General features: G+C 35.9%; 1 protein-coding gene across 1 annotated transcript in view; it reads right to left on the bottom strand.

The window, feature by feature from the left end:
• Positions 1-13,616: 13,616 nt before the first annotated feature.
• The window catches only part of LOC138111604 (formin-like), a 140,223-nt gene continuing 130,055 nt past the window's right edge, over positions 13,617-23,784 (bottom strand). The window contains exon 17 of the mRNA XM_069017687.1: positions 13,617-23,055. Coding sequence (XP_068873788.1) covers positions 23,011-23,055 — 45 coding nt within the window. The 3' untranslated portion in view covers positions 13,617-23,010. The remainder of the gene's footprint in view (positions 23,056-23,784) is intronic.

Below are 23,784 nucleotides of genomic sequence, written 5' to 3'. Positions count from 1 at the left end.
TGCCCTTGCAAGGGCACTTTCCAGCTGGGTGCTGAAGAGCTTTCAAGGTGCTGCACAACTCCCTGCCTGTGTCTGTGCTCTGTCCGTGCCCATGCTGTGCCTGTGGGGCCTTGAGAGCCGGTCCTGTCAAGCAAAGGCATGTTCCTGTGCAAGAGTCAGGACCAGGCCTGAAGCCAACCTCGACATCACCGATACGAGTGAAACGGGAGTCAAGTCCACACTTACTGTATGATGAGTCTTTGAGAGTGCAGGACTCCGTTTCCCCACTCAGCAGCAATATTCTCTAGCATCCACTATCAATATAGCTGTTCTTTCTCACACCAGATGCTTCTCTCAGCCATAAGGTGATTATTTTGAAATCATTTCTTGCCATAGAATGTTCAGGAAGATAATTTTGCCCTTAGTAACATGCCCAAAGGGAAAGATATATGATGAGTGGCATGTAACAGATGCGTCCTATGTGGCCTCATTTTATCAGTTGTCCCACCTGTTATATAGTGCATCACACATTTATTGGTGATATCCTGCATCTCTACAACTAATCTAGTTTTTCTGTAAAATCCACTGCTGTGAGGTTTGTGTTTGTAAAATTAACTGATCGCAACTCATTTATTGGTACTATTAAAATGCATTTCATTCGGTGTACTCTCACTCAGCAGTTTGACACATTTCTTCATGGATTTTAAAATCCAGTTTTAAAATCTGGAATTATAGAAGGTAGGTTTCCACTGTGTGGAATGTGAATAGTTAAACAGAAAGATATGGATATTTAATGTTTTTATTAATACAAATTCTCTTTCACTGATAATAGGCAGGGAACGTTTTCCTTTAAATTACTTTTAAATTTTTTTTTCCAGGGGAAAGGGTCAACCTCAGTCATTGCTGGACTAAATTTTATACTAGCTTGGGTTTGTGTTCAATAAATGGGAACACCTTATGAATGATTTTTTTCTTCATGTAAAGTTGACAGCGAAATTCCCATTTTCTTTGACAGTGACTGTTACATCCCTAAACCCTTAGCTGTTAAGCAAAGCTTCAAACATTACTGACTCCTTTAAGTTTTGGCTAGAATTCTCAAGTAAAACTGATAAAATTATTCCAAATCTTTATGTTCTAAAACTGCCTGTGCATAGATCATGATGGAACTCCCCTTGAGGCAGATCCCCTCCTCACCCATGTAAATTTTACACAAAGAACCTCTATGAATTGCTAGTTATTGCCTGAGAGTAAGAAAGTTCTGCTAACTTACAATTATATGAGATATTTAATATCAACCACAATATGTATTTAAATGTCTGCTTTATTCTAAAAACAATGGACTATATAACCTAAGGCTGCAGTATTTTCATGCTCGGTCTCACAAAGCAAAACTTGGTTTAAAATGAAGTTTTAATTATTTTGTAACTGAATAGAATTGGAGTTTTTTCTTCCCAGCATTTTGTACGTCATTTTAACTACTAGTAACAAATAAATAAAATATCTTCTCCAGCCTGTGTCTATTGTTGTTTGGCTTTTTGGGTTTTTTTGTTGTTGTTGTTTTTTTGTTGTTGTTGGGTTTTTTTTGGTGTGTGGTTTTTTTTTTTTTGGTTTTTGGTTTGTTTTTTTTTTCTTCCTTAAGTTTCCAGCTCTTTCTGGATCTGTTGTACTTTATCCTGACTTCTGTGGTTTCTTCTAATTATAAAAGGCTTTACATTATGACAATAAGACATAGAGACAAGCAATGGCACCATCATTCAACACGGCTACTTCAATAAGGTTTTTAAATGAGATCTGTCACTTCCTCCTCACCCTTCCACAATTTATAGAAGGAAAATCTCAATCTTTGCTCACACTTTTTCCCTTGTAAACCATATAGTGACAGTTCAAAATATAAATCAGCCTTGAATTGTTGTAGAGTTAAAGTTGGAGTTGGCCTGCCTGCCTGCCTATCTCAGTTTCATGTCTAGCTAGCAGTTTAGTCCCAGTTTTAGAAAAAGAGAGTAAGGAACACCTTTACAATACACCACATTACAAGCTGCAAATAGGGAGAGAGGAGATGAAAAACAGTTATAAAAGAGAACAGGAAGATTTGTCCCTGCTGGCAGCACATGTGCAAGGCCAGGGTTGAGGAAGGACTGCAACCAGAGAGAACAGATTTCTTCAAACTTTCCACCCCTTTTAGTTTAGTCTTCCTTCATGTCTAGCTTTGTTGTGCTTCTAAAACTTACTGAAAAGAGAATAAAATTAGCTAAGAATCATTTTTGCAAGGTGATTGACTTTTCCTGGTCTGAGATATGGGCACAGTAGAGCAGAGTAAGTTTCCTTGAAAAGTTGTGTATATATATCTTTATTTGAATATTTAAACCAGATAAAAACCTCCTGGGCTTAGCTTTCTAGTACTCCATGGTACCGTGGTCTCATTATTTATATATTAACATATCATTTCAATTTATATTTTTCCTGCATACCAGCTTTGAATTGAAGATACCTCCCATGTGCTTTATAGTTAGTTACACTGTTCAAAAGAAGGTAAGAGAGAGAGAATTCACACACCTTTATCTGCTGTCAGGGATGCAGATAGAAACAAGACCATCCTTTTCTCTGTCCCTGGTGAGACAGGCTGGATCTCTGCTGGGGGTTTCTGTGTGTGCTCTGCCATCCATGTGCTGTGCCATTAATTCACGCCCGCATTGTCAGACTGAGGCACCAACAGAACGCTGGATTTGCCGAGCGTGTGCTTCCATGTGAGCAGCAGATGTGCACAGTAGGTGCACTTGGGTCAGCTGGACAGACAGCACCGTGGCTCTGTTCCAGCTGCCTGTCACCAGCAGTGCCTGGCTGGGAACAGGGACCTTGCCTTTGCAAAAATTATGTGGTAACTTCACCTTGTAACTTACCTTCTGCTGAGTGAAAAAAACCCCAATCCAAACAAAAAAAACCCAAACCCAAACCAAATAAAAAACTCACCACCAAAACAAAATGAAAAACCCAACCCAAACAAAAAAAAAAAAAACAAAAAGGAGAATTAGAACTGCATCCTTGGGGCTGATGTTCTTTTTCCACTGTAGATGTAAAACTACAGGTTTTAGTTAGATTTCCTGAAGAACAACCAAGTGAAAAAAACTTAGATCTTATTCACTCCAAATAACTCAAACCTGCCTCAGAAACCACTTCCTTAATTACTGAGATACAACAGTCAATTTTTGCAGTAGAATGCCCAAAATTTTTTCTGAGTTGTCCTGCTTACCTGGATGGTTGCAATGCACTAATCAAAGGGGAGAGCTGCATCATCTAAATTTTAAGGGAGTGAAAATTTAATGTGTATTTGTATTTAGCCGAAACAATGGAGATATCACTGGTACATATTTTTAATAACCATCAGATTTATCTTTTTTTTTTAATCAGCTGAGACTGAAACCAGAAATTCCCAGCAATGCACAAGCATCCCAAGGAATCCCAGTGCAGATTTTTGATGCTACCTTGCAATGCATCTACATAAAAACATCTGAAGCCTGTCTGCACTGCCTGCCTGGGAATGTAGCTGACGACTTTAAGGTGCCCTTTGACAATGTGTGGCTTCTGGCTGCCTGAATTCTTTCTCTAGCTTTCATGGGGCTGGGTGCAGGAGAACAGAAACTTTAAGTGTCACTTGCTCCCTTTCCTATTATTTTCCAGAAGTTTTGAAAATAAAATTCATAATCCACTTTTTTTTTGAATAATCAAGGAGCAAGCTATGAGGATCAAAGTCTATACTGATGTAAAAAAAAACTATTTGGGATTGCATTAGAACCCCCCAGACTTCTAGGCTGTGATAAGCAATAACTCCTCCTTGCTGTGGTACAGATGTAAATCACATAGCTTGGGGATGGGTCAATGGAAAAATTACACTGACTCACAATAAAAGTTCTGCAAAGAAAATTTGAACTTGGTACATTTGCATTTCTTTTTTAAAGAATGCCTTGTGCAAAAAAGTAATATTTGAATTCATATTACAAGAGCACAAAATAACAAAGGTTAAAAAAATCTCTTTCTCGCTCCAGAATATTTGAGAGCTGTATCTTACCTTTCTGCCTAGTAATACCAATAAGGTTTCTGGCAATAAAGCAATTGGAAAGGATTAATGTGTAATTTACAGCCCATGTGGGACAGAATACTCAAATTCATTAATCATAATTTTATTGTATGGCATCACTACTGAGCACTGTTGAGATTTTTGATTCATATAATGATGAATTTTCAGACAATATTGTTTTCCTTTTAATTCAACTTTTGTAATTCAGTTTTTGAGGTGTAAGGACACATTGCTTTCTGTATTTAAGAGAAGAGACATACTGTCAATCTTAGCTTTGTATCAGTGCATTTTTCTATACAGAGAATTAAAAAATCATGCTATATAGATGTAACATAAATGTATTTATCTCCCTAAACAAAGGTGTAAAAGCCAAGGTGTGCATTAGATATATTTAGAAGTCTGAAAATGTATACTGGATAAGATTACACATAAAACTATCGGCCACTGTGCCAAGCTTCTTAACAACACACTTTAGGAGTGATTAATATGGAATAAAGTCAGCAATGACACTACTTACAAGAGTAGTCTCAAAGAATTTCTTTTTTAAGGATGGGGACAGGGTTTTCTGTACTCAGTTAAGTTTATTTCTAGACAATTGCACTTAATGGATGAAGTCTTGCTGAACTTCTCTCTTTAGTATCTGAAGGATCTTGAATGTTCCTTCGGAAACAGATGTTCATGAGGAACATGATTTCCATTTTTGTTGTTAATTTGTTTCAACTTCATATGAATGAAGAGGCTAGAATTTGGGTGTGAAGTTAGATTTAGCAAATAAAAAGGAGAAAGAAAACTATGCGTACAATGGAAAGAACTTACTGAATGGATCTAAATCCAATGGTAGGTAATTTGATCTAATTTTTGCAGAAAGGCAAATGCCAGATGTTTGCTCCACTTTGATCTTAATAACACTTTAGGCTGCAGACAATAAGATTGGTTTAAAATTTATTGTCTCTTTGATTTCTTCATTCTAATGCTTTTTAAATTCTTTACACAAGACAGATCTATATATAGGCAACTGGGGTGGCATCAGAAGCATTGTGTACTTAAGACATTCTTGAAAACCTCAGTATGGAACAGTGTTTGCTTTTTTATGCATCAAAACAAAGCCAGATTTTATACAAGCAACATTCAATTTTCATTTTATTATAATGTCTCTTTTTATTTTGTGTATGAAGTTCTGACTGTCGCATCTGTGGCACAGCTCCTTATATGCTTTTATCTTTCAATAACCTTATTAAAAGTCAAGACAATATATTAAATCAACATTAAACAGCAGGAGTTGAAAGTTAAGCTAATCCATTCCTTTGCATTGGGAGTGTAATCTATGTAGATCTCTAATTTCACCATTTGAGTTGCTTTTAGTGTTTTTTTTTGTACAGAATATGCTTTCTAAAAGAACAACTGCTGCTGAATGGACACCATTGAAAGCTCCTGAGGAACCATAACATCCAAGATGTGTCCAACTTCCCTTCAGTCTGGATCTTCACGTTCAAGGAGAACATTGCTCTGTGAATGTGAGTTGAACTCAGAGCTACTTTTTAAGTGGTCTCAGGTTTCTCACAGGATATCTTGTGTATTCACTACTACTGAAAAATGGTGAAAAGCAAGTGAGACTCAAAACAAACAGTAGAGCAAGAACAATTGTTAAAAAGAAATAAATAGAAAAAGAAAGCAGGTTGAATGTCTTATCATGATTCTCTGGTGTAGTTCAGACCCATCTGTCCCTTAGATCCATGCATGATGTCTCAACAATTGGTTTCACTCTGCTCAGCTCAGTAGTGTGAAAGTTCAAAAAGTCAGTCAGTTTTTCTGTGAAGGAAATTCTGAACTTTGTCTGGTGATGAAAATGCCATCGCTCAGCCAACTGAGAGAACATCAACCCTGGCAGGTCTTCTTAAGCTGTCAGCCTTGATGGACTATCAGAAGTCAGCAGGCTCCCTACTCCTGTATCACTAAGTTTAGTTCTTGCAACAAACTGCTTTGTAAGCCAAAATTCCCTAGGTCAGAACCAAATATTTTAGTTCATTACCAGGGACAAAACATTATGCACAGATGCCCAAAAAACCTGTTTGTCTCTTTCTATCAGGTGAGCATGATAAGTGAGATGACTTGCAGTTACCTCACCTCAAGAGAGACACTGGGTAAAAGAAAAGACTCTTCCAATGAGAATTGTTCAAATGCATCTTCATATTTTTTCGTCCTTACCAGTGCTGTAACTACAGATGAAAAAATACCTTTATTTATCACTATTACATTGAAATAGTGTGCATAATTCCAAGGCACATTTTGCCAATCCTCTCCTTGACATGATCTACCACCTTGTGCCATTTGAGAAGGGGCTGTTTGAAAAGACTGTACAACTAAGTCACAAAACATAGGGAGGTTTAAATGGTATTTGATTTCAATCTGGAAGAACTGATTTCCTAAAAAGACACTGTTTTTCTATAAAGGCATGGTGTTATGAAACTGAAAATCTTTTGCAACACTGGCTTTTGTGTATCATAGCTGAAAAGCATACAAATGCTACACAATGAAATTTAATGGAAGCCACACAAGGAAAGATTTTAGCCTCGACATTTATCTTTACCAACACATGGAACCACCTTGATCTGTTTTACTGTTGGTGAAAAACGAAGGTAGTGTCTATTTCACAGCAGAGGATAGGAAGTAAGAGTCAGTGTGATGAATGGTGAAAAGAAACAGAGGGCAAGAGCGAAGAAATATGAGCGTCAGGTACTGATCTCAAAGATGAGGCCTAGTCTGCTGTCAGAATGTGTCTAAATAGCTTATTAATAACAGGAGAGGTGTACTGGCATTAGCATGAAAGGAGGAGTGTACTCAGTTTGTACTGCATTGTCAGAAGTAAGCCATCTGCACAGAGTACAGTTTATATTTGTGAGATATAAAGACTACACAAGTACAAATCAAGCACACATCAATTCCTGTGAAAATATTCACTTATTTCAAGGCATTTATCCAGCAGATGACACAGCAAAAATCTCTACCATCTCTATCAAATCTGTAAGATTCACTCCCAGGGGGCATAGCTGTACTTCAGTGCGGCATAGAAATCCCACAGAAGTTTTAACCTCATGAACTTGTTACAAACAATAATTTAATTGAAAAATCTTGAATTTTATTCTTTAATTGGTATTTGTCAATGGGTGAAACAAACCCCACTTTCTCCCACAGAGAAAAATGGGGAAATCAGGGAAATCTTCTTTTAGTCTTCTGTAATGATTGTAAATGCACCAATTTAGATTGGTGTCATTTTGTCTCCCCAGTTCTCTTCCCATTTAACCCCTCAGTCCCAACAGCAGCTCGGTTTCCATCTGGGGCTGACATGCTGGGAAACTGAAGACCAAAATCACTTGGTCAGGTGACACTGAGGAGTTTATGCAAGGGGGAACCCCTGGAAAGTGGGGTACTTATATCTTACTCTCGCTGGCAAGGGATTGAATTAAGGGAGGCCTGCAGTATCAGAAATATATCTGCGGGGCACCCTTGACATGAGTTCAACAACTTGGTGCTGAAATCTCTCCCTATCAATGTCAGTACAACCAACATCTCCTGGGAAGTAACCTGATTTATTATTACATGCCAGGTATTTTACTGATATTTAGGGAATGCTTCATTCAATATTGCAGGTCTTGCTTGATTTAGGCACCTATGTTTCACCTCCAGCAACTTGCAATAAATAAGTTTTTATTTGATTTATTATTTCTTTTCCAAAAAAATTAGTATTTGGCAATACTAATTAGTTTTGGATCTGGAGTTTTCAGATTTCAGAGGCTTCATTAATTAAATTTGCTGATAAACAACATACTGTCTGATAGCTACAGAAATAGGTTCTCCAATAACCTATGGATTGTGTCTCTAGGAATAAACTAATCATAGGGTCTATTCAACTGAAATGCTACAAAGGAGCTACAGACTGCCTCAGGGCTCAGTGTTGGTGCAATGATGTGAAGTGTATACCTACAGCATTCATTCAGGTCAAGACAGGCTGGAAGTTGGGGTGGCAGCTCTAAATTTTCCAGCTTCAGCCTTAATCTGGCTTTGCATAAAACCCTAACCTTACAGCACAACCTCAGACAGGACTGGTTTCATGCAGAGGACACAAGATGCCAAAGCCTGTATGTAGGGCTGTGTTTGACTTCCATAAGGCCTGGAGTGCAGATTTCCCTCTGAGCTGAGAGCGGATGTTACACCCCGAGGCACAGGTCAGTGTGTCCGTCATGCACAGACGAGATCGTCTGCACCTCTCGGTTGGAGAGGGATGTTATTTTCTTAAGGAGCAGGATGTTATTCCTAGAGGTCTGCCCCTTGGTAGGGTCAAGAGTAATATTTTATGGTTAATGTTTATGATTAATTTTGGCTGTGGCCTTTCCTTTCAGAATTTGTATGGTGTCAGTTCAAGTTGGTAAGGGGAAAGCTTGACAAGGTTAAGGCGTGAACCGTATACTCACTTTTCCTTCCAAAGTAAATACTACAACAACAATGCACATGGGAACCGAGCAGCACATGCCTAAATCAAACCAGAAGATTCATACAGGGAACTAAAACAGTAGGGTCCAAGAGAGTGGGTTTTGCCTTTTTGTTTTTTTAGTCCAAAGGATACATTTTCAGAAAGATGCCTTGGGAATTAGCTCAAAACAATCCCGCGAAGGGCAGTTTGGCATCAGATTTCTTGTGCTCACATTACTTAAAAATTAATATTGTCTTCACCCCTGTTTTTCAAAAGCTCTGCTGAATAAGATAAGGTAACTGATTCTCAACTGTTTAATGCTGTTTCAAGGAAAAGAACACACTTGCTTCTCAATGTGGTCCAAGTTTACACTGATTCTTACTTTTGGAAAATATCCCAATCAGCTTCCCAACTTTGACTAGGATCTTTAGATTCATATGCAACCTGTTCTCTTTTTAAGAATGTAAACTCAGAAACTGTTTTCCTTTCATGTTTTTTATTAATGTCATAGTTTCACAACAGGTTTCAGGTCGACTTGGTTTGATATTTTAGAAGACACTTAAGACCAGAAGAGATGGTAAACTCCTTTTAAGATCTCAAGGTGTTTTTGTTGTAGGGACATAGCATATAGTCCCAAAGCTTGCTTTCTGTGGCAGTGTCAAATTGTGAAAACCTCCAAAAAGATACTGTTGTATGTAAGCAATAAAGACAACTTCAGAAGTGTGTGCATGAAGCTGTCTCAGAAAACCATCTTGGATCTGCATCACCATTTTGGAGTGCTGGAATGCATCATCCAAAGGGTGTGGTGGGGAAGACCATTGTGTGAGACTTTCTGATGATGACTTTAAATCTGGAAGAGAGGACAAAATTCTGGCCTCGGCCTTGTCTCTTACTCATTCTTAGGAAATAATTTTTGTAATCAGAGAATACATTGCACATTGTGCTTTCCTTTAAAATTCTATTTAAATATCTTTCAAATCTTTAATATCACTGAACTTCAGACCCTATGGGTAGCAATGTGACCCATAATTAAAACCCTATCTTGAATGCATAGCCTTTTCAGAACATTTGCATTGCACCAGTGCATTTCTCAAAGACAGGAATGGCTACGGCTGCTCTGAATCACATATAAAATGAGCACTGTCAGCCTTCATCAACACTTCAATGGAAATCAAAGATTCTCAAAGTAAAAAACAAAGGAGCATAACACACTTGTCTGATTCAGAGTCAATCAACAGCCAAAATACTGCTACAGATGCTGCAAGGGAGATATGCAAAGAAAACTTTAAAACATCACAGTGTTTCCATTTTTGAGCTTAATAAGAGAAGCAACAGATAAAAAATATAGACCACAAAATTTAAAAACGTTTCCCTTGACTCACACACATGGTCCTTTGGAGCTCAATTTATGGCCATTTGTGGGTTAAGCTTTTTGTAACAAGCTGATTTCAAGTTTTACTGCTCAGCTACTTATATATTTGTAGAATTCTCAGTGGTTGATTTACACTATCTTGATTAGTTATGAATCATATGGTGGAGTTTTGTGCCTGGCTTTGTGACTAATTGAATCTGAAATGAAAACTTGTAAGTACTAACAAAAATACTGACAAGTATGACCAAAAATCTGGCTGAGAAATTTAGAGATCAATTATTGGAGCAATTTCAAATGGCTTAAACATTTCCGTCTTGGAATTTGCAGTTTGAATAAATCTTATTATTAGTAATGAACAAATATTGGAGCTGGATAAATGCACATGAATCTAGCAATGGTTTCTTAACCAGGGAGGGAGAAAGAGGAAGAAAAATTTACAAAGAGGAAACAATGCAAAAGGAAAAAAAAGAAAGAAGTCTTAGAAGTCTTATAACACACTGTGACTGAAAATATTATTCCTCACTCACCCCTCACATTCTTTTTAAGAAGCTGCAGAGGGTTTTCATGAAGGCCCAGCATGCCTAAACAAGTTTCACTCAGAAAGAATAAGTTGTAAAAGTTAAATAACCCTCATTTCTTTTGAGCCTGTCTTCAGCTGTGATCTGTGGAGCTTTAGTTTCTCTTTTCAGGGGTAGATAAAACAGTACTGTAAGACCAAACTTGAAAACCCCTAACTTTTTCCAAGTGTCTGGGAATTGCCTGTATAAGAACACAATTTCTTCAAGCACCAGTCCATATAGTAAATGACCTATACGCAACCCAGGAACTTCTGAAGCCCAAACACCTGTTCATCCACCATCTTACAGGAAAGATATGGCACATTAATGTGTGTCAAAGATTGTCTGTAAGAAGCAAAAAGCCCTACAGCAAACAGACACAATGAAATGTAACAATTATATAGAAAGCAAAACCAAGACTTGCAAACTGTATTGAACATTTTTTGATCCTTCCCAAAAACCTAGTATGCCTTTAAAACCAGGTCTCCCATTTGGCTGGCTTTAGGGCTTGCGCTTTTTTTTGCATCTGGAATTGCTTGGTTTGTTGACTCACGGTAGTAGCACTCTCAAGGCAAGGACTGCTTTGTTTAACCTAGGGTATTCATCAATATTTGCATTGCTAATTTCATTATTTAGTAAAGGACCTTGGGATTTGTCTCATGAAAGAGGTTACACATAGAAATTCCCAGTCTGCTTTAAGTTTTCTGGCAAACACGTCTCAAATGCTCATTTGCTTTTAAATTATTTCAGTAACTACAGTTATCCAGCTTTTACTGTTGATTTTGCACTAACTGTCCTTTCCTGAACAACAGATGTATGAAAATTTCATTATATATTGCTGACATACAGCTATTAGATCTACAACAGAATCAATTTCTTTTGTCATATCAATAGAATAGCTTCTATTAGAGGTATGTATGTATACATATTTAAAAAAATATACATATGCATATATATGTATCTGCATATTTATATAAAGTAACTTAAAAATTGCCCGCTTTTATTTCCAGATTTAACCCCTGGATAAATGTCTGTGATACTTACAGACATGAAACAATGCATCTCTGAAATTATTTAATTGTATAGATCAAATCTGCCTATTAATTAGAGGCAGAAATTTGCTTTAGAGTATTTTAAATCAGTATATCACAAATTAATTCTGTATTTATGAAGTAACATTTTCAATAGCCCCAGAGCTGAAATACATTAACAAATAATAAAGAATTGTGCAGCACAGAAAATAAGATTTATGTTTGATGAGAGCTTTGTATGTTCAGAAGAGTAGCATTTATTTTAGACCTTCAGGACTGGTCTTACAAATTTGGACTTCTGTTCAACATGTATGCTATTATTCTTGGAAATAAATTCACTTTATCTGATGTTTTTTTTTTTTCCCTGCATGTGGTATTTTTCTCTCAGAATAACACAGGCACAGCTCTATGTCAAATAATGCTCTTTGGCTAGATATTGTGTGTTGCTAAAAAAGTCCTGCATTCAAAGGAGCATAAAGAAAGTTCAAGAACTTTGGGCTCCATCACTCCTTTTGGACCCAAGGGCCAAATTCAGGTTCCTAATGAACTAAATTAGTTGTTAATGTGAATAAACCATCTGGCATCCTGGCATATCAGGATTCCAAGCAGAAGTGCTTTTATAAAGTCCATCTTTTCAGTAGCACACCTTTTTTTTTTTTTTGTCTTAGAGGACTATGAAACTAGACAGTAAATAATATGAGAAGGAACAGAGAGCAACTGTCTAGAGGCTGGATTGCTTTGCTCAGCTACTTTTAATTAAGATGATGTAACTAATTACATACTTGTTTAACTGTTTATTGCCAATCTAGGTATTTCTAGCATGCTCATCGTTGTGACATCTAGTATGTCTTTCTCGACTCCCAGAATGGTTTGGGTTGGAAGGGACCTTAAAGATGATTTCATTCCAGCCCCCCTGCCATGGGCAGGGACACCTTCCACTAGACCAGGTTGGTCCCAGTTCTTATGAGTCCCCTTCTACAGAAAATTGATTGCAAACAGTTCTTCATATCTGGTTAATGTCTGCACCTTGGTGATTATTTTTACCTGGCAATTTATCTTCACCTATGTGGCTGAAATCCTTGCTTAGTCTCTTGTCTTCTCCAGTCTTTTCTATGATGAGAAACGCAGCTTTTCAACCCAAAATCCATAGATCATGCTGCTGTAGATTTGCTGAGTTTCTCCACTTCCTCTTTTAACCTCTTTTAACCTGTGATTTTCAAGGTCCTTCACAGAATACAGTTGCTCTTACTCTCTCTTGACATGATCACTCCAACCTGTTTGGCTAAGGATAAGGATTTTCAAACAATTACATTAATAATGTTTCCAGAAACATCTAAAACCAAATCACAGTCTTCTGGTTTTAAATTTATGTGATGTGTGATGCTCACAAACTCAGGTTTCCCCCTCAAAACTGCCTAAAATATATCTGTCTTTGAAGAGTTACTGAGTATCCCAGTGAAGAGGCTTCCAGTTTCTGTACTCCCCAAAAAAGGTCAGTTGCGGAATGAAATCACATCATAATTTTCTACTTAAATTGTAATTGTTTTCTATTCTGACTATAGGAAAACTGGAGAAGTATACACTAATGATAGTAAGGTTTCCTACACTATCAATATAGTTATACAAGTAACAGTAAAATATAGACAAAGTTAAACTCAATTTACAGTTTTTTCTTCCCCTAGAAAACAGAATACAAATATTAATGTCTGAAGACATGGATGATACAAACCTCTGAGATACTATTTTGTTACGATTTTGTGGGCAGTATGGTCTGAGTTACTGAAAAGCTTTTCAATATTAGACATCTGGAAATGAGACAAGTAGCCAAAAGTGGGATGAGACCTAAAGGAAATCTACATCTTCAGACGTGTGCAAATTGTTTCAGATGCAACCCCCCCCGGCCCAAAATACCTTCAAGAAATTGACATCAGTAAGGTAGATATTCAAATTCCTTGCAGATCTGAGAAATACTGTCTTTTCTAATGACCACACTGAACCTGGGATATTAACTGTATCAGTAAAGCAGTGTAAATAAGAGAAGTTATTTAGACAGAATTTTTCAAACAGAGAAACCTACAGTATCCCAGTAATATATTTTCCATACAAAAAAGACAATTGAAAAAATTATCAAAAATACTGAGGAGGAAAATATAGTCTTTTATTTACAGTCAACGTCTCCTTAAGGATTTAGTTTAAAAATAAATACTCCATCCCACTACAATAACTTTTACAAAGTCAATCATAGCACACCTTGGTTTTGAGAAAATTATACTTTCAGATACACAGTAGAAACACACACACACACATAATTACAATGTGGAGGGGGGAAAAAAGCACCTGAATCTATTTAGCTTATTCTTTTAAGACATAAGATATTTAATCAAGAACTACTCAAAGGAGTTTAATTCCTGAAAACCAAAAAAATCTAAACCATATTAATATTCCATTATTTTTGCTTTACATATTGTAGAATGATAAATGCAAAGTTGATTTAAATTCAAAGGGCAGCAAATATATAATTGCTGAGTGTAATTGCAAACATTCAAGCAAAGCTATGATTTTATTAAAGCAAATCCCATATGGACATCAGAGACTTAAATGCTGTTATGTCTGTGAAACTTGCTAGGTACACACAGAACATTAACAGCATTGCAAGAGAATTTACCATTTTGCTACATCTTCAAAGAGAAGTAAGGCAGCCAAAGAAGCCTCTCTTTTGATGATTTTGAGTTCATATGGAGAGAAGAGAGGGAAGAGTACCAACAATAATAATGTTCAACAGTGCAAATATTTAACTCAAAATGATTGGAAAGAAAAAAAAGAAGTTAAATGAAGGCTGAAAATCATACAACAGTCCTACTAAAAACAGTTACCAGTGGTCAAGTCTTGATTTTTCACATAATATTATTTCTCCATTTTTGCCTTCTGTAAGTTCCGAATATGGCAAAGCTTTTAGTGCAGAGAGCAACAGCTAAGTACAATGGCAGGGCCTGCTTTTGTTCTTGAGGCTGATATACCCCCACCAAAAATAGTGTCATTATACATACACATTTCTTAAAATATATGGTTCTGTTATTTCTGGGGAACATATAATCAGTTATCCTCTGGGCATTCACAGCTTTGCTGAAAGCACCTACAAGAAACAGTGCTTTTATCAACTCTCTGTGCAGAGTCCTTATCCAGTCCCATCTGCCATGGAGCATGAGTCTTCCTTTGCAACAGGTATCACTGGTTTCAAAACTGATGCAATATGACAAGCACATTTAATTTGACATAGCTTTTCTGAACTTGACACCTAAAAATCTGTTAAATTTCCTTCTCAAGTCTCTCCCTTTTCTGAGCTATATGGAGATGAAAGTGTGTTGTTCAGGCTACATGCCTGATGAGCGTGCACACAGATTATTTCACTTGACTATTGTAGCACTCAGGCCCCCTTAGAAGTTCGTCCAAGACAAGGTGGCTTGACTGTCTAATACAGTATCATCTTTTAATTAAACAGAGTCCAAACAAACCCAAAAGAACACTTTAATAGGAAGTTACATGAGGATGGACTTCTTCAAAAGCAAATCCACAAGGAAGATATAGTGAGGTTTAATACTGTTGTTTCAATGGCATTGCAACTTTTTCATTCTAGCTATGTTTCTGAGTATTTTTACTTGGCCCCTGCACAAGTAATGGAAAATATGTGTAAAACACAATACCAAAACACTCAGATGCATCTCCCCTATCACACATCTGGTCTTCTGTGAAGCAGAAGTCGATTATGTAACAAATGCACAAGTTCTGTCTCTGACTACTTGGAGAGATGGGCTTCCTGCGTGTAAAATGCTACGTTACAGAAATGCATGAAAACACTGTATCAATTATTTAACTCTATGAAATGCCATCGTGTTCAGCTCAGGTGAATTACAAAGGTTCAGCTTGTGTGTGTGGTAAAGCCATACTGGTCTTTATTTTGGTTTGGAGGTTAATTGACTTCTTCTCACCCAATAAGTGATCTTTTTCTTAGACATTTAGCAAACAGACATTTGGTAATCACGTGACTTTACTTTGAATAAAAGAGGAAGACTGAGGAATTACATAACCTGGTGAGGAAAAATGGTGATAGGAGAGGAGTTCTCCATGCCAGTTTGCTGAATTTGAACTTTACAGGAAATCTTTAAGGAATGGTAATACTCGAACCTCCTAATGTCTTCACATCCCTTCTAAAACACACTGGACTGTGACACAAAATAAATAAATTAGTAGAATGAGAAAAAAGTGTTGTTTTTATGTGGAATGAAATCAGTTTTACTTATTCATCTTCCTGTCAGATACGAAAGAAATCTAGAATAGAACTGTGAGCTTATTCTGTTTTCTGTATCCTCCTGTGTAAAATCTAGAAGATACCCACAGCACAAAAAATCATCCTGATAGAAAAGAAGAATTATAAGAACATGGCTTTTATCCAGTTTATAGTGATTAGCTGCTAATGGCAATACATTCCTAAAACTACAACTAAGAAGTATCAGGTGCTATGCAGTATCTATGTTAATTTGCTGACTCTTGGTGCTGCAAGCTGTAGGAAACAGTGCTATAGCCACAGATTGCTACTCAGTTTCTGCAATTTCTATAACATATTGTTTGTGGATAGCTGCTCAGGATGACCATCTGTTTGATGACAATGGAATGTATTTACAGCATGCCAAATGAGAAAGTAGAAGTACTGAACTACAAGCTTGGTCCCTCTGGGAGAAGTCGGGAGAAAATATACCATTTAAAGTACTCAAATGTGTAATTCAGGGATTGAAAAATCATCTTGTGGAAGATTAAAAAAAATTAAAGGAACATTATAAACCAGTGAACAGATATTACAGGTCCTTTTTCTAAAGTCACTTGAACTTCTCCTATGAGGATGCCATGTGTCAGTACCAATACAGGACATGAATCTCAGTCTGTCGGTACTCTTCAGGTCTTTGAGCTCACCAAATACATTACAGTTTAATGTCTATCACAAAAACATCCTGACATTTTTAGTATTATTTTGTGCCCCAGTTAACTTCTAATTGCAGTGAAGACTATAGTTATCAGTGACGACACAATTTTATCAGGCCCTATGACACAAGTACTAGTTTATGATTAAGAGAGGCTGAGAGGGCAGATCTCATGGCAGCTAAACTCATCTTATCTCTAGGAAAATATGAATGTTCCTGCTAGGACAAAAGTGGGAAACCTCAAACACAGCTGTCTGTCAGGACTCTGATGATGGATTTCTCTTTCAACAGTTTTTGTAGTCAATATTTTACTGGTCACAGCAAAATAAAAGAGTAAGAATATATAAGGGATTCTGCTCATATCAAGTAATCATATGATCAGTAATAGGCACAGAATGATGTTCACATACATGAATGCAGCACTTCTGAAATCTGTAGAACCTAATGAGTAGATACATACAACTCTACAAAATTTTTGCTATTTTGGAAGAGTCTGCTAGCTTTTAACTTAATCTGGAAATACGGATATGATCTCTTTCCCTTTTGAAAATCAACCATTGACATTATTTTCCAGTCTCCCTTCCAGGAGTCCCCTGGGGCAATCTGTGCTCAGGGAATTCTGCAGTGTTAAGTCCTGAAAAACATACTGTTAGAAATTGATGGCTAAAGCAAGGATGCCATGCCAACAGCCTTCTCCTTCCTCCAAAAGAACTCCAAAACTTTTGCAGGCAGATCCTACCACAGAAAAGAAATCATGTCCCAAACTGGGAGAGTTCAGTACAGTTTTCCTAACAGGATTCTAAAAGATTTTATCCAGTCCCATGACCCCACAGTGTTCTCTATGGATATTTTTTACTGTGTGGGCCAGAGGAATACATATGTAAGTAAAACTGCATGCATATATAAGCACTATCAGCCTCTATAAAAAGGCTTCTTATTAACTCAGTATTAGCTTGTTGAAGGTGAAATTGAGGTGAAATAGTATGAAATAAAACTAACCAGAAATATCTAATGAAAAAAAAAGAAAGTGCAGCCTTTAATTTAGTCTGAGATGACACCTGGTAGAAGGAAATCACAGGAAATGCAATGCTGTTCCACACTAGGCAAAGGTTGTCACTTGATAATGTCCTCCCAGGAAGGTGGAGCACTCTGTCACTCTTCAGCATTTTTACTTCATTGCTGCTTAAAACATATATTCTCTTATATACAGTGCCTAAATTTCACTAACAGGTCCTAATTTAAAAGCTTGAATTCTATGAGGTATCAAATCAAAATCATTTCAATCCAGTTGAAGCTTGCAAAATTTTTTAAGATAATATTCTTTATGTGTACCACATTTTCAACAAGTGGAAAAAAATCAATTTTAGTAACGTTGTTAAAAAAAATATTTTTAGATTGAGAAAATTGTTTAAAAAAAACACAAGAGAAAGGTCTTGCAGGCATTTTGAAAAAAACTTGCAAACCCAAGTATTTTTGAAGAGTTCTACCAGTTTTGCTTGTACAACTTCTGAACTTTAGATCTCTAAAATAGTTGGATAAATTCTTACGGTTTAAATCCTATTGAGCAGTGGAAATCTTTGGTAATGATATTAGCAGGTCATATCTAATAATTCACTAACAGGAGAGACACTTATTTAAATCTGGCACCATGCTAACTGTACCCAAGGTAAAGTCTCTTGCATATGCCCAAACCTTTGACTACTAAGGAACTAGGGTTTCTATGATTCTGGAATTTCTCACTGTGCAATCCAAAATGTCAGTTTTCTCAGACCTAGCTTGTGAATCTCCAAAACGGTGTTGAATTTCAGAGCATACAAGTCTGCTGTCTTGTTAATACTATAAGATGCCTCCAACAAATGTTAATTATTAATAATTTGTAATATAAATATTTATAATTTGACAGTGGTTTCCTGCATGATGTTGTTCTACACCACACTATGTGCAGTGTTTTAATTTCAAAATCACAACACAGAGCTCTTTCATCTTAGATAAGAATATTTCATTACTGATAGGAAAAATAATTTATTAAGTCTTTTACATACTTATTAGTACATTTTTCTGTCTAGAGGAACTATTGGAACAGGTGAATCAATGGATAGGGGATGCAACTTGGCTACACTTGAGCCAAATAAGCTATATTTGACTACACAGACCTTTCAGAAAAATGTTCCATCCTGATTTGGAAACATCAGAAAATGGAGAAACCACAGCTATCTTTGCTAACTTCTTCCAGTGGTTATTAGCCTCAATACTAATAGTTCATTGCTAATTTTATCTGATTTTTATACTGTTTTATTTTTCCTTGTTGGTGCAACGAAACACGTAATTCCTGGTGGTTTTCTCTCTCTGAAGTAACTTATTGACTATAATCAGGTTAACTTTCTTTTTAAATTTTCTTTATATTTATATGCAAATATATAGGCTTACCTTCAAACGAAGAATGCCAAAGAGAACTCTTCAGACTGGAAATCCTGAAATTCTCTAACTGGCATTAATAAATTCCAAAAGTGTTAAAGAAAAAAAAATTTTAAAAAATAGCAAGATCCACAACAATATTGAACAAGACTGAGACAAGGCCAAGAATGGGCAAAACTAGGTAGGTGAACATGTTTTTCTGAAACTGCATGCTCAGATGGGTGCCTAAACACAGATGGAGGAGATGAATATTTCTAAATTGTATAGTGTTTCTGAAATTCCACATTCACACAAGATTAAGGCACCCATTTTTAAGATAGTGACTTGAAGCACTGAAGAAGTAGTATTACTAAATAAGTGTTACACAGTCTTCCACTGCCCCATGTTCAGCTGGGAAAGATATTCAGATCTAAGAAAAGAATTGCTGTCAATTTACTGGAAAATAAGGGCAATAAGAACCCTCTTCACCACATGGAAAACAAAATACTTTATTCATGTTTCATGCGGAGAAAAAAACCACACTGGTCAGAGATACCCTGGCTGTTTATATCTCGTGGGAGGAGATATCCTCAGCAATTCAGAAAGGTTGAAATCTTACAAAAAATGTATCCTTCCTACAAGTGTTTAAGATCCTCAATTATTTTTATCTCTGATTACTGAATATTCCACCTATTCTACTTTAATTTTCTATATATATAGAAACTGAAGATCACAGTTCCTGTTTTGATGCAAAAAATTCTAAGTTAAATATAAAAGTCTAATATTCAATCTATACATTTACAACCCTATGATAAAACACAAGGCAAAACAATTGCATGGGTTAGTCATGGCAAAACACCTCGGCAGTTTTCAGTTTAGTAAAAACATAATGAAAAAATAATTTATATTGTAAGATCACAAAGACACTAAAAGGTCTTCCATTTTAAAACTAGCAAGTGGTAGTGTTGTAAATAATGTAAAGGGCACTTAGCAGATTATTATCTACTCACCTAGACAGAATTCTTCCTAATAATTCGATTTATAAATCAGTACTGTATATTATTTTTGTGGGTAATAAGCACCTAATGAGTAACGTGGGTTTTAATAGTGTTTTGCTTTGCAGTCTTCGAGAAGCTTGGCAGTAACAGAAGAAATGAAAACAAAACAAAATTCCCCCTCTAAGCCACATCTACTTCATGGTCACAGAAGAGACTTCTGTGAAGTGTTGAGGTATTTTAAGTAACATAGACCAGAAGATTGTACCTGTCTAGCTATTGCTGCTTGGCTTGAGTCCACTCTTTACTTTTACTTCTTTGACAGCAATTTAGGCGTGTACCAGAGACTTCTGTTCCATTCCATCTTTGTAGTTTCTTTCTTTTCTCCTTCTCTCCTTTTATTCTCCCCAAACTAGGAAGCTCAAGGTAAAGTGGGGCATCAAACTAAAGCTTAAAGCTTAAAGCATAAGACCCCAAGATGAATGCTGGTTGATGCATATTTGTTATGCCTGGAGCGTCTAAATATTTCATAAATAAACAGGTTATGTATATATATCTGTAAATATCTCCTCTCCAATACAAAATTTTAGTTAAAGCCAGCAGATGTACCATTGTGGCTTCAATCACTGCCTGAAGACCCTTGTGGGTATCACTAAGGGGGTAAGTGTGATGTTTAGCTGATGAATTCCATCCAGGAGTCTTAAAGTCTTAAGAGAATGAATCAAACACTCTAGGTGTATTCTTCTTTTCATTTAAAAATAGTTTAACTAGCAGTAGAGGATTTAAGTCATGGGTGAAGCTGGAATCAGAAACTCTGACGAGAGAAAAATCAATAAAATTGAAAATTACGAAGAAACAAGGTCCTATGCTATATAAATTTTTGAAATAGCCTTTTTGAAAAATAGCCTTAATTCTCAAAACCTATGCAAATTGATAATCTGAAAAAAGAATTGTAAATCTGATCAAGGAATGCTTTAAATGAATAATTTTAATTTTAATCCCTTTTTATATACATTTTTCAACATTTTAAAATGAAGTCAATTTGAACTGAAAAATGAAAATTCACATTTAGAAATTTTGAAACAGGATATTTCAATAAGTTAAAACCTTTTTTCCACAATATACTTGTAATAGGAATTTTCAAGACCATCCTTTTTCACAAACAGTGCTGCCCTTGTTGAATGATACTTCAAGTAAAACACTTCATTGAAAAATCCTCAGTCAAGTCAAATGGCAATATACACTATCTTTATGATAGATAGAAAACTATATCAAAAATAAACACTGTTTGCTTAAACACTCATCAGAATTGCCTTGCTTGCTATTGTTCTTTGGCTTTTATAGGCATTATTGCTCCTCTTGTTTATCACTAATAGTATTTGAAAGAAATGTACTTCACCTAGTTAGTGGAAGACAGACAACTTAAATCTTTGGAATTTTTTTTCTCTGCAATGGGACTAGTCAAACTACAAATCAGATTATTTTTGCTGGCACAATATTGACTGCTTTCATAAGAATCATAAGATTCTTACACATCTTGAGTGTACCTGAAGCAGGTAGGAACTCTCAAACCTACAAGATAATCTTGAGTCCTTTGTTTTTATTTATCCAGGAATGAGAGAGATACTAATTTAAGAAACCTGCAGTGAAATCTCAAGTTAATTTATGAATAGGTCTCCACAACTGTTATTTTCCTTAATATAAATGGACACTGCTAGGGATGACTTTGCCTAGGTTTCATCTCAGTCTCTCTATCAAATTTGCTGTATGATAACTGATGTCTGTCTCATGTATATTCTTTCCTGTTTCAAAGAAAAGGCCTAATGCTTTTCCCCTAATAGCTTTTTGCACCTTTTTGCTTCACCTAATTTCTCTTTGTAACCAACTTCATACACCATTATCATAAAGTCAGTTTCTCTCTTGTGGACAGCAAGCAGAATCACTTCTCTGTTTTACCTTAAATTAACTTTTGCTTCAAGATTTCTCCTCCGGAGAATCCAAATCCTTAAAATGCAGTAAAAATCTTCAAGTAATGGTAGATATTCAGCAGGGTTACTTTCAGGCTCTGCTACTTTACGGCAATGGTTATAATGTTACAGGAGGACAGTAAGACCCTGTTATTTCTTTCTCAAGTTTTACTTATTATATTATGTATATATATATAAGTATATATGTATATAAATATATAGATATGCTGGACACATTCTTCATACAAATATAGGGGGACAAGAGCACGCTGCATAATGTATTTTAGAGTGAGATATTTGCTGTTTAAAAGCAAGCTTTCAATGGAATTAAAAGTTAAATATTTAATGGCAATAGCGTAACTTCATGGAGAGATATTATTGTATCTTAATGAATAATGACCTATTAGCTCATCACTTTATGGAATTGATATTTGCAATATATACTGAAATAAAAATATACATTTTATCATTTTTTCTTTTGAAGCTCAAAATTTAGGAAATATTAGATTAAAACCATAAAAATAATAGATCAGTTATGCCATCAATCATAAAACTAAAGAATTTGAATATTTCTTTTTATGTGCAAAATATTGTTCCCATTTCAATGAATGGCATAAGCTGAAGTTTCTATAAAAATATTTATAGTAAAATACAGCATGAATCTATAATTACATTTAATCAGTTTTAGAAAGATGTATCCAATACTCAGATACTGTAAAATTGTTTAGAATCAGTCAATTTTACCTCAGTTACTGCTGAAGTAACAAAAAGCATGATGCAACAGACCTTTGTGAACTGAATGGCATATTTGCTTTCATCTACATAAAGCCCTGTAAATAACCTACAGGTTGTTAGTCATAACTTAACTCAGCATCCAAAATGCTCATTTTAGCTCTTCCATATTAATACATTATGCACAGAATATTTTAATTAACCATTAACAACAAGATGCATTTTAAGCAATGTAAGGAAGAGTTACAGAAAATAATTTTGACTTCCCATGTAAAAGCCTTTTTAGAATTCCCTCCATTGAACGTACATACAAACCCCTCTGAAGGAACTCAAAAGTCTTTAATGGATTGTCCTGGGATAGATCAGCAAAGCAGAATTCAGTATCTAACATAAGGTGCTTCTTGGGCCATGGGTGTAGTAAAGCATCATGCAAGGTATGAAATCATTCCATCGTTTTCATTCTTCTTCTTTCAGTTGGCAGTCACACTGGCTTCCTTCTGACGTAGTCTTTCCTTCTGTTAAAGAAAAAAAAAAGAGTTTTATTATAATTGTCTGTAGTTTTCCATCTCCTCTCAAGTTGCCATGAACATTTAGTCTAGAATATGGAGAAACAAGTCAGTTACTGTTTTCTTTAATTAAAAAATGCTTGGAGCACTCAAAGAAGGTGTAAAACCAGTTCATTACTTACTGTGGAAAAGCTGAGCTTGCTTTAGCTACATACTTGTCAAATACTGTGTACCTTTAAAAACACACATCTGTGAAGACCAGTGCAGCTAGAGAAAACGAGATACATTTCAAATTCATGTGATTCTAATACCTTCTTGTGTCTGGAATGGTTTCTCCTGACATAAAGGCTCTAATTTAGCACTATCTAGATGATCTTGCTTAATGACCTCTTCCCAGATGAGTGTAGTCAGTCGTATCTCTGCTGCCTGATCTGCAACTGATATGCTCTGCTGGGAATGGAAATAATAGACTGATTCCCCATGTACATTTTCTCCCTTAGTCTCTTGCCTTGTAGAGTTTGAGAAATTCTGGCCTACCCTATGTGCCTTGCACACAGACAAAAAAAGGATTTATATATATACAGCGCAATTTATTAGACCTGTTACTGTGTTGTATCAAAAACACTGGTGTACAGCAAGGAATAAAATGGGGATTTAATCCCTTCTACCACTATTCAACAGAGAAACAAGATTTTTAAGGTTTTGAAAAACCCAGACACTCCAGCCATTGGACAAATA

Source organism: Aphelocoma coerulescens, chromosome 5, assembly GCF_041296385.1.
Source record: "Aphelocoma coerulescens isolate FSJ_1873_10779 chromosome 5, UR_Acoe_1.0, whole genome shotgun sequence".
Classification (NCBI taxonomy): Eukaryota; Metazoa; Chordata; class Aves; order Passeriformes; family Corvidae; genus Aphelocoma; species Aphelocoma coerulescens.
The sequence above is the reverse complement of the archived record's forward strand: the minus strand, read 5'-3'. Positions and strand labels throughout refer to the sequence as shown.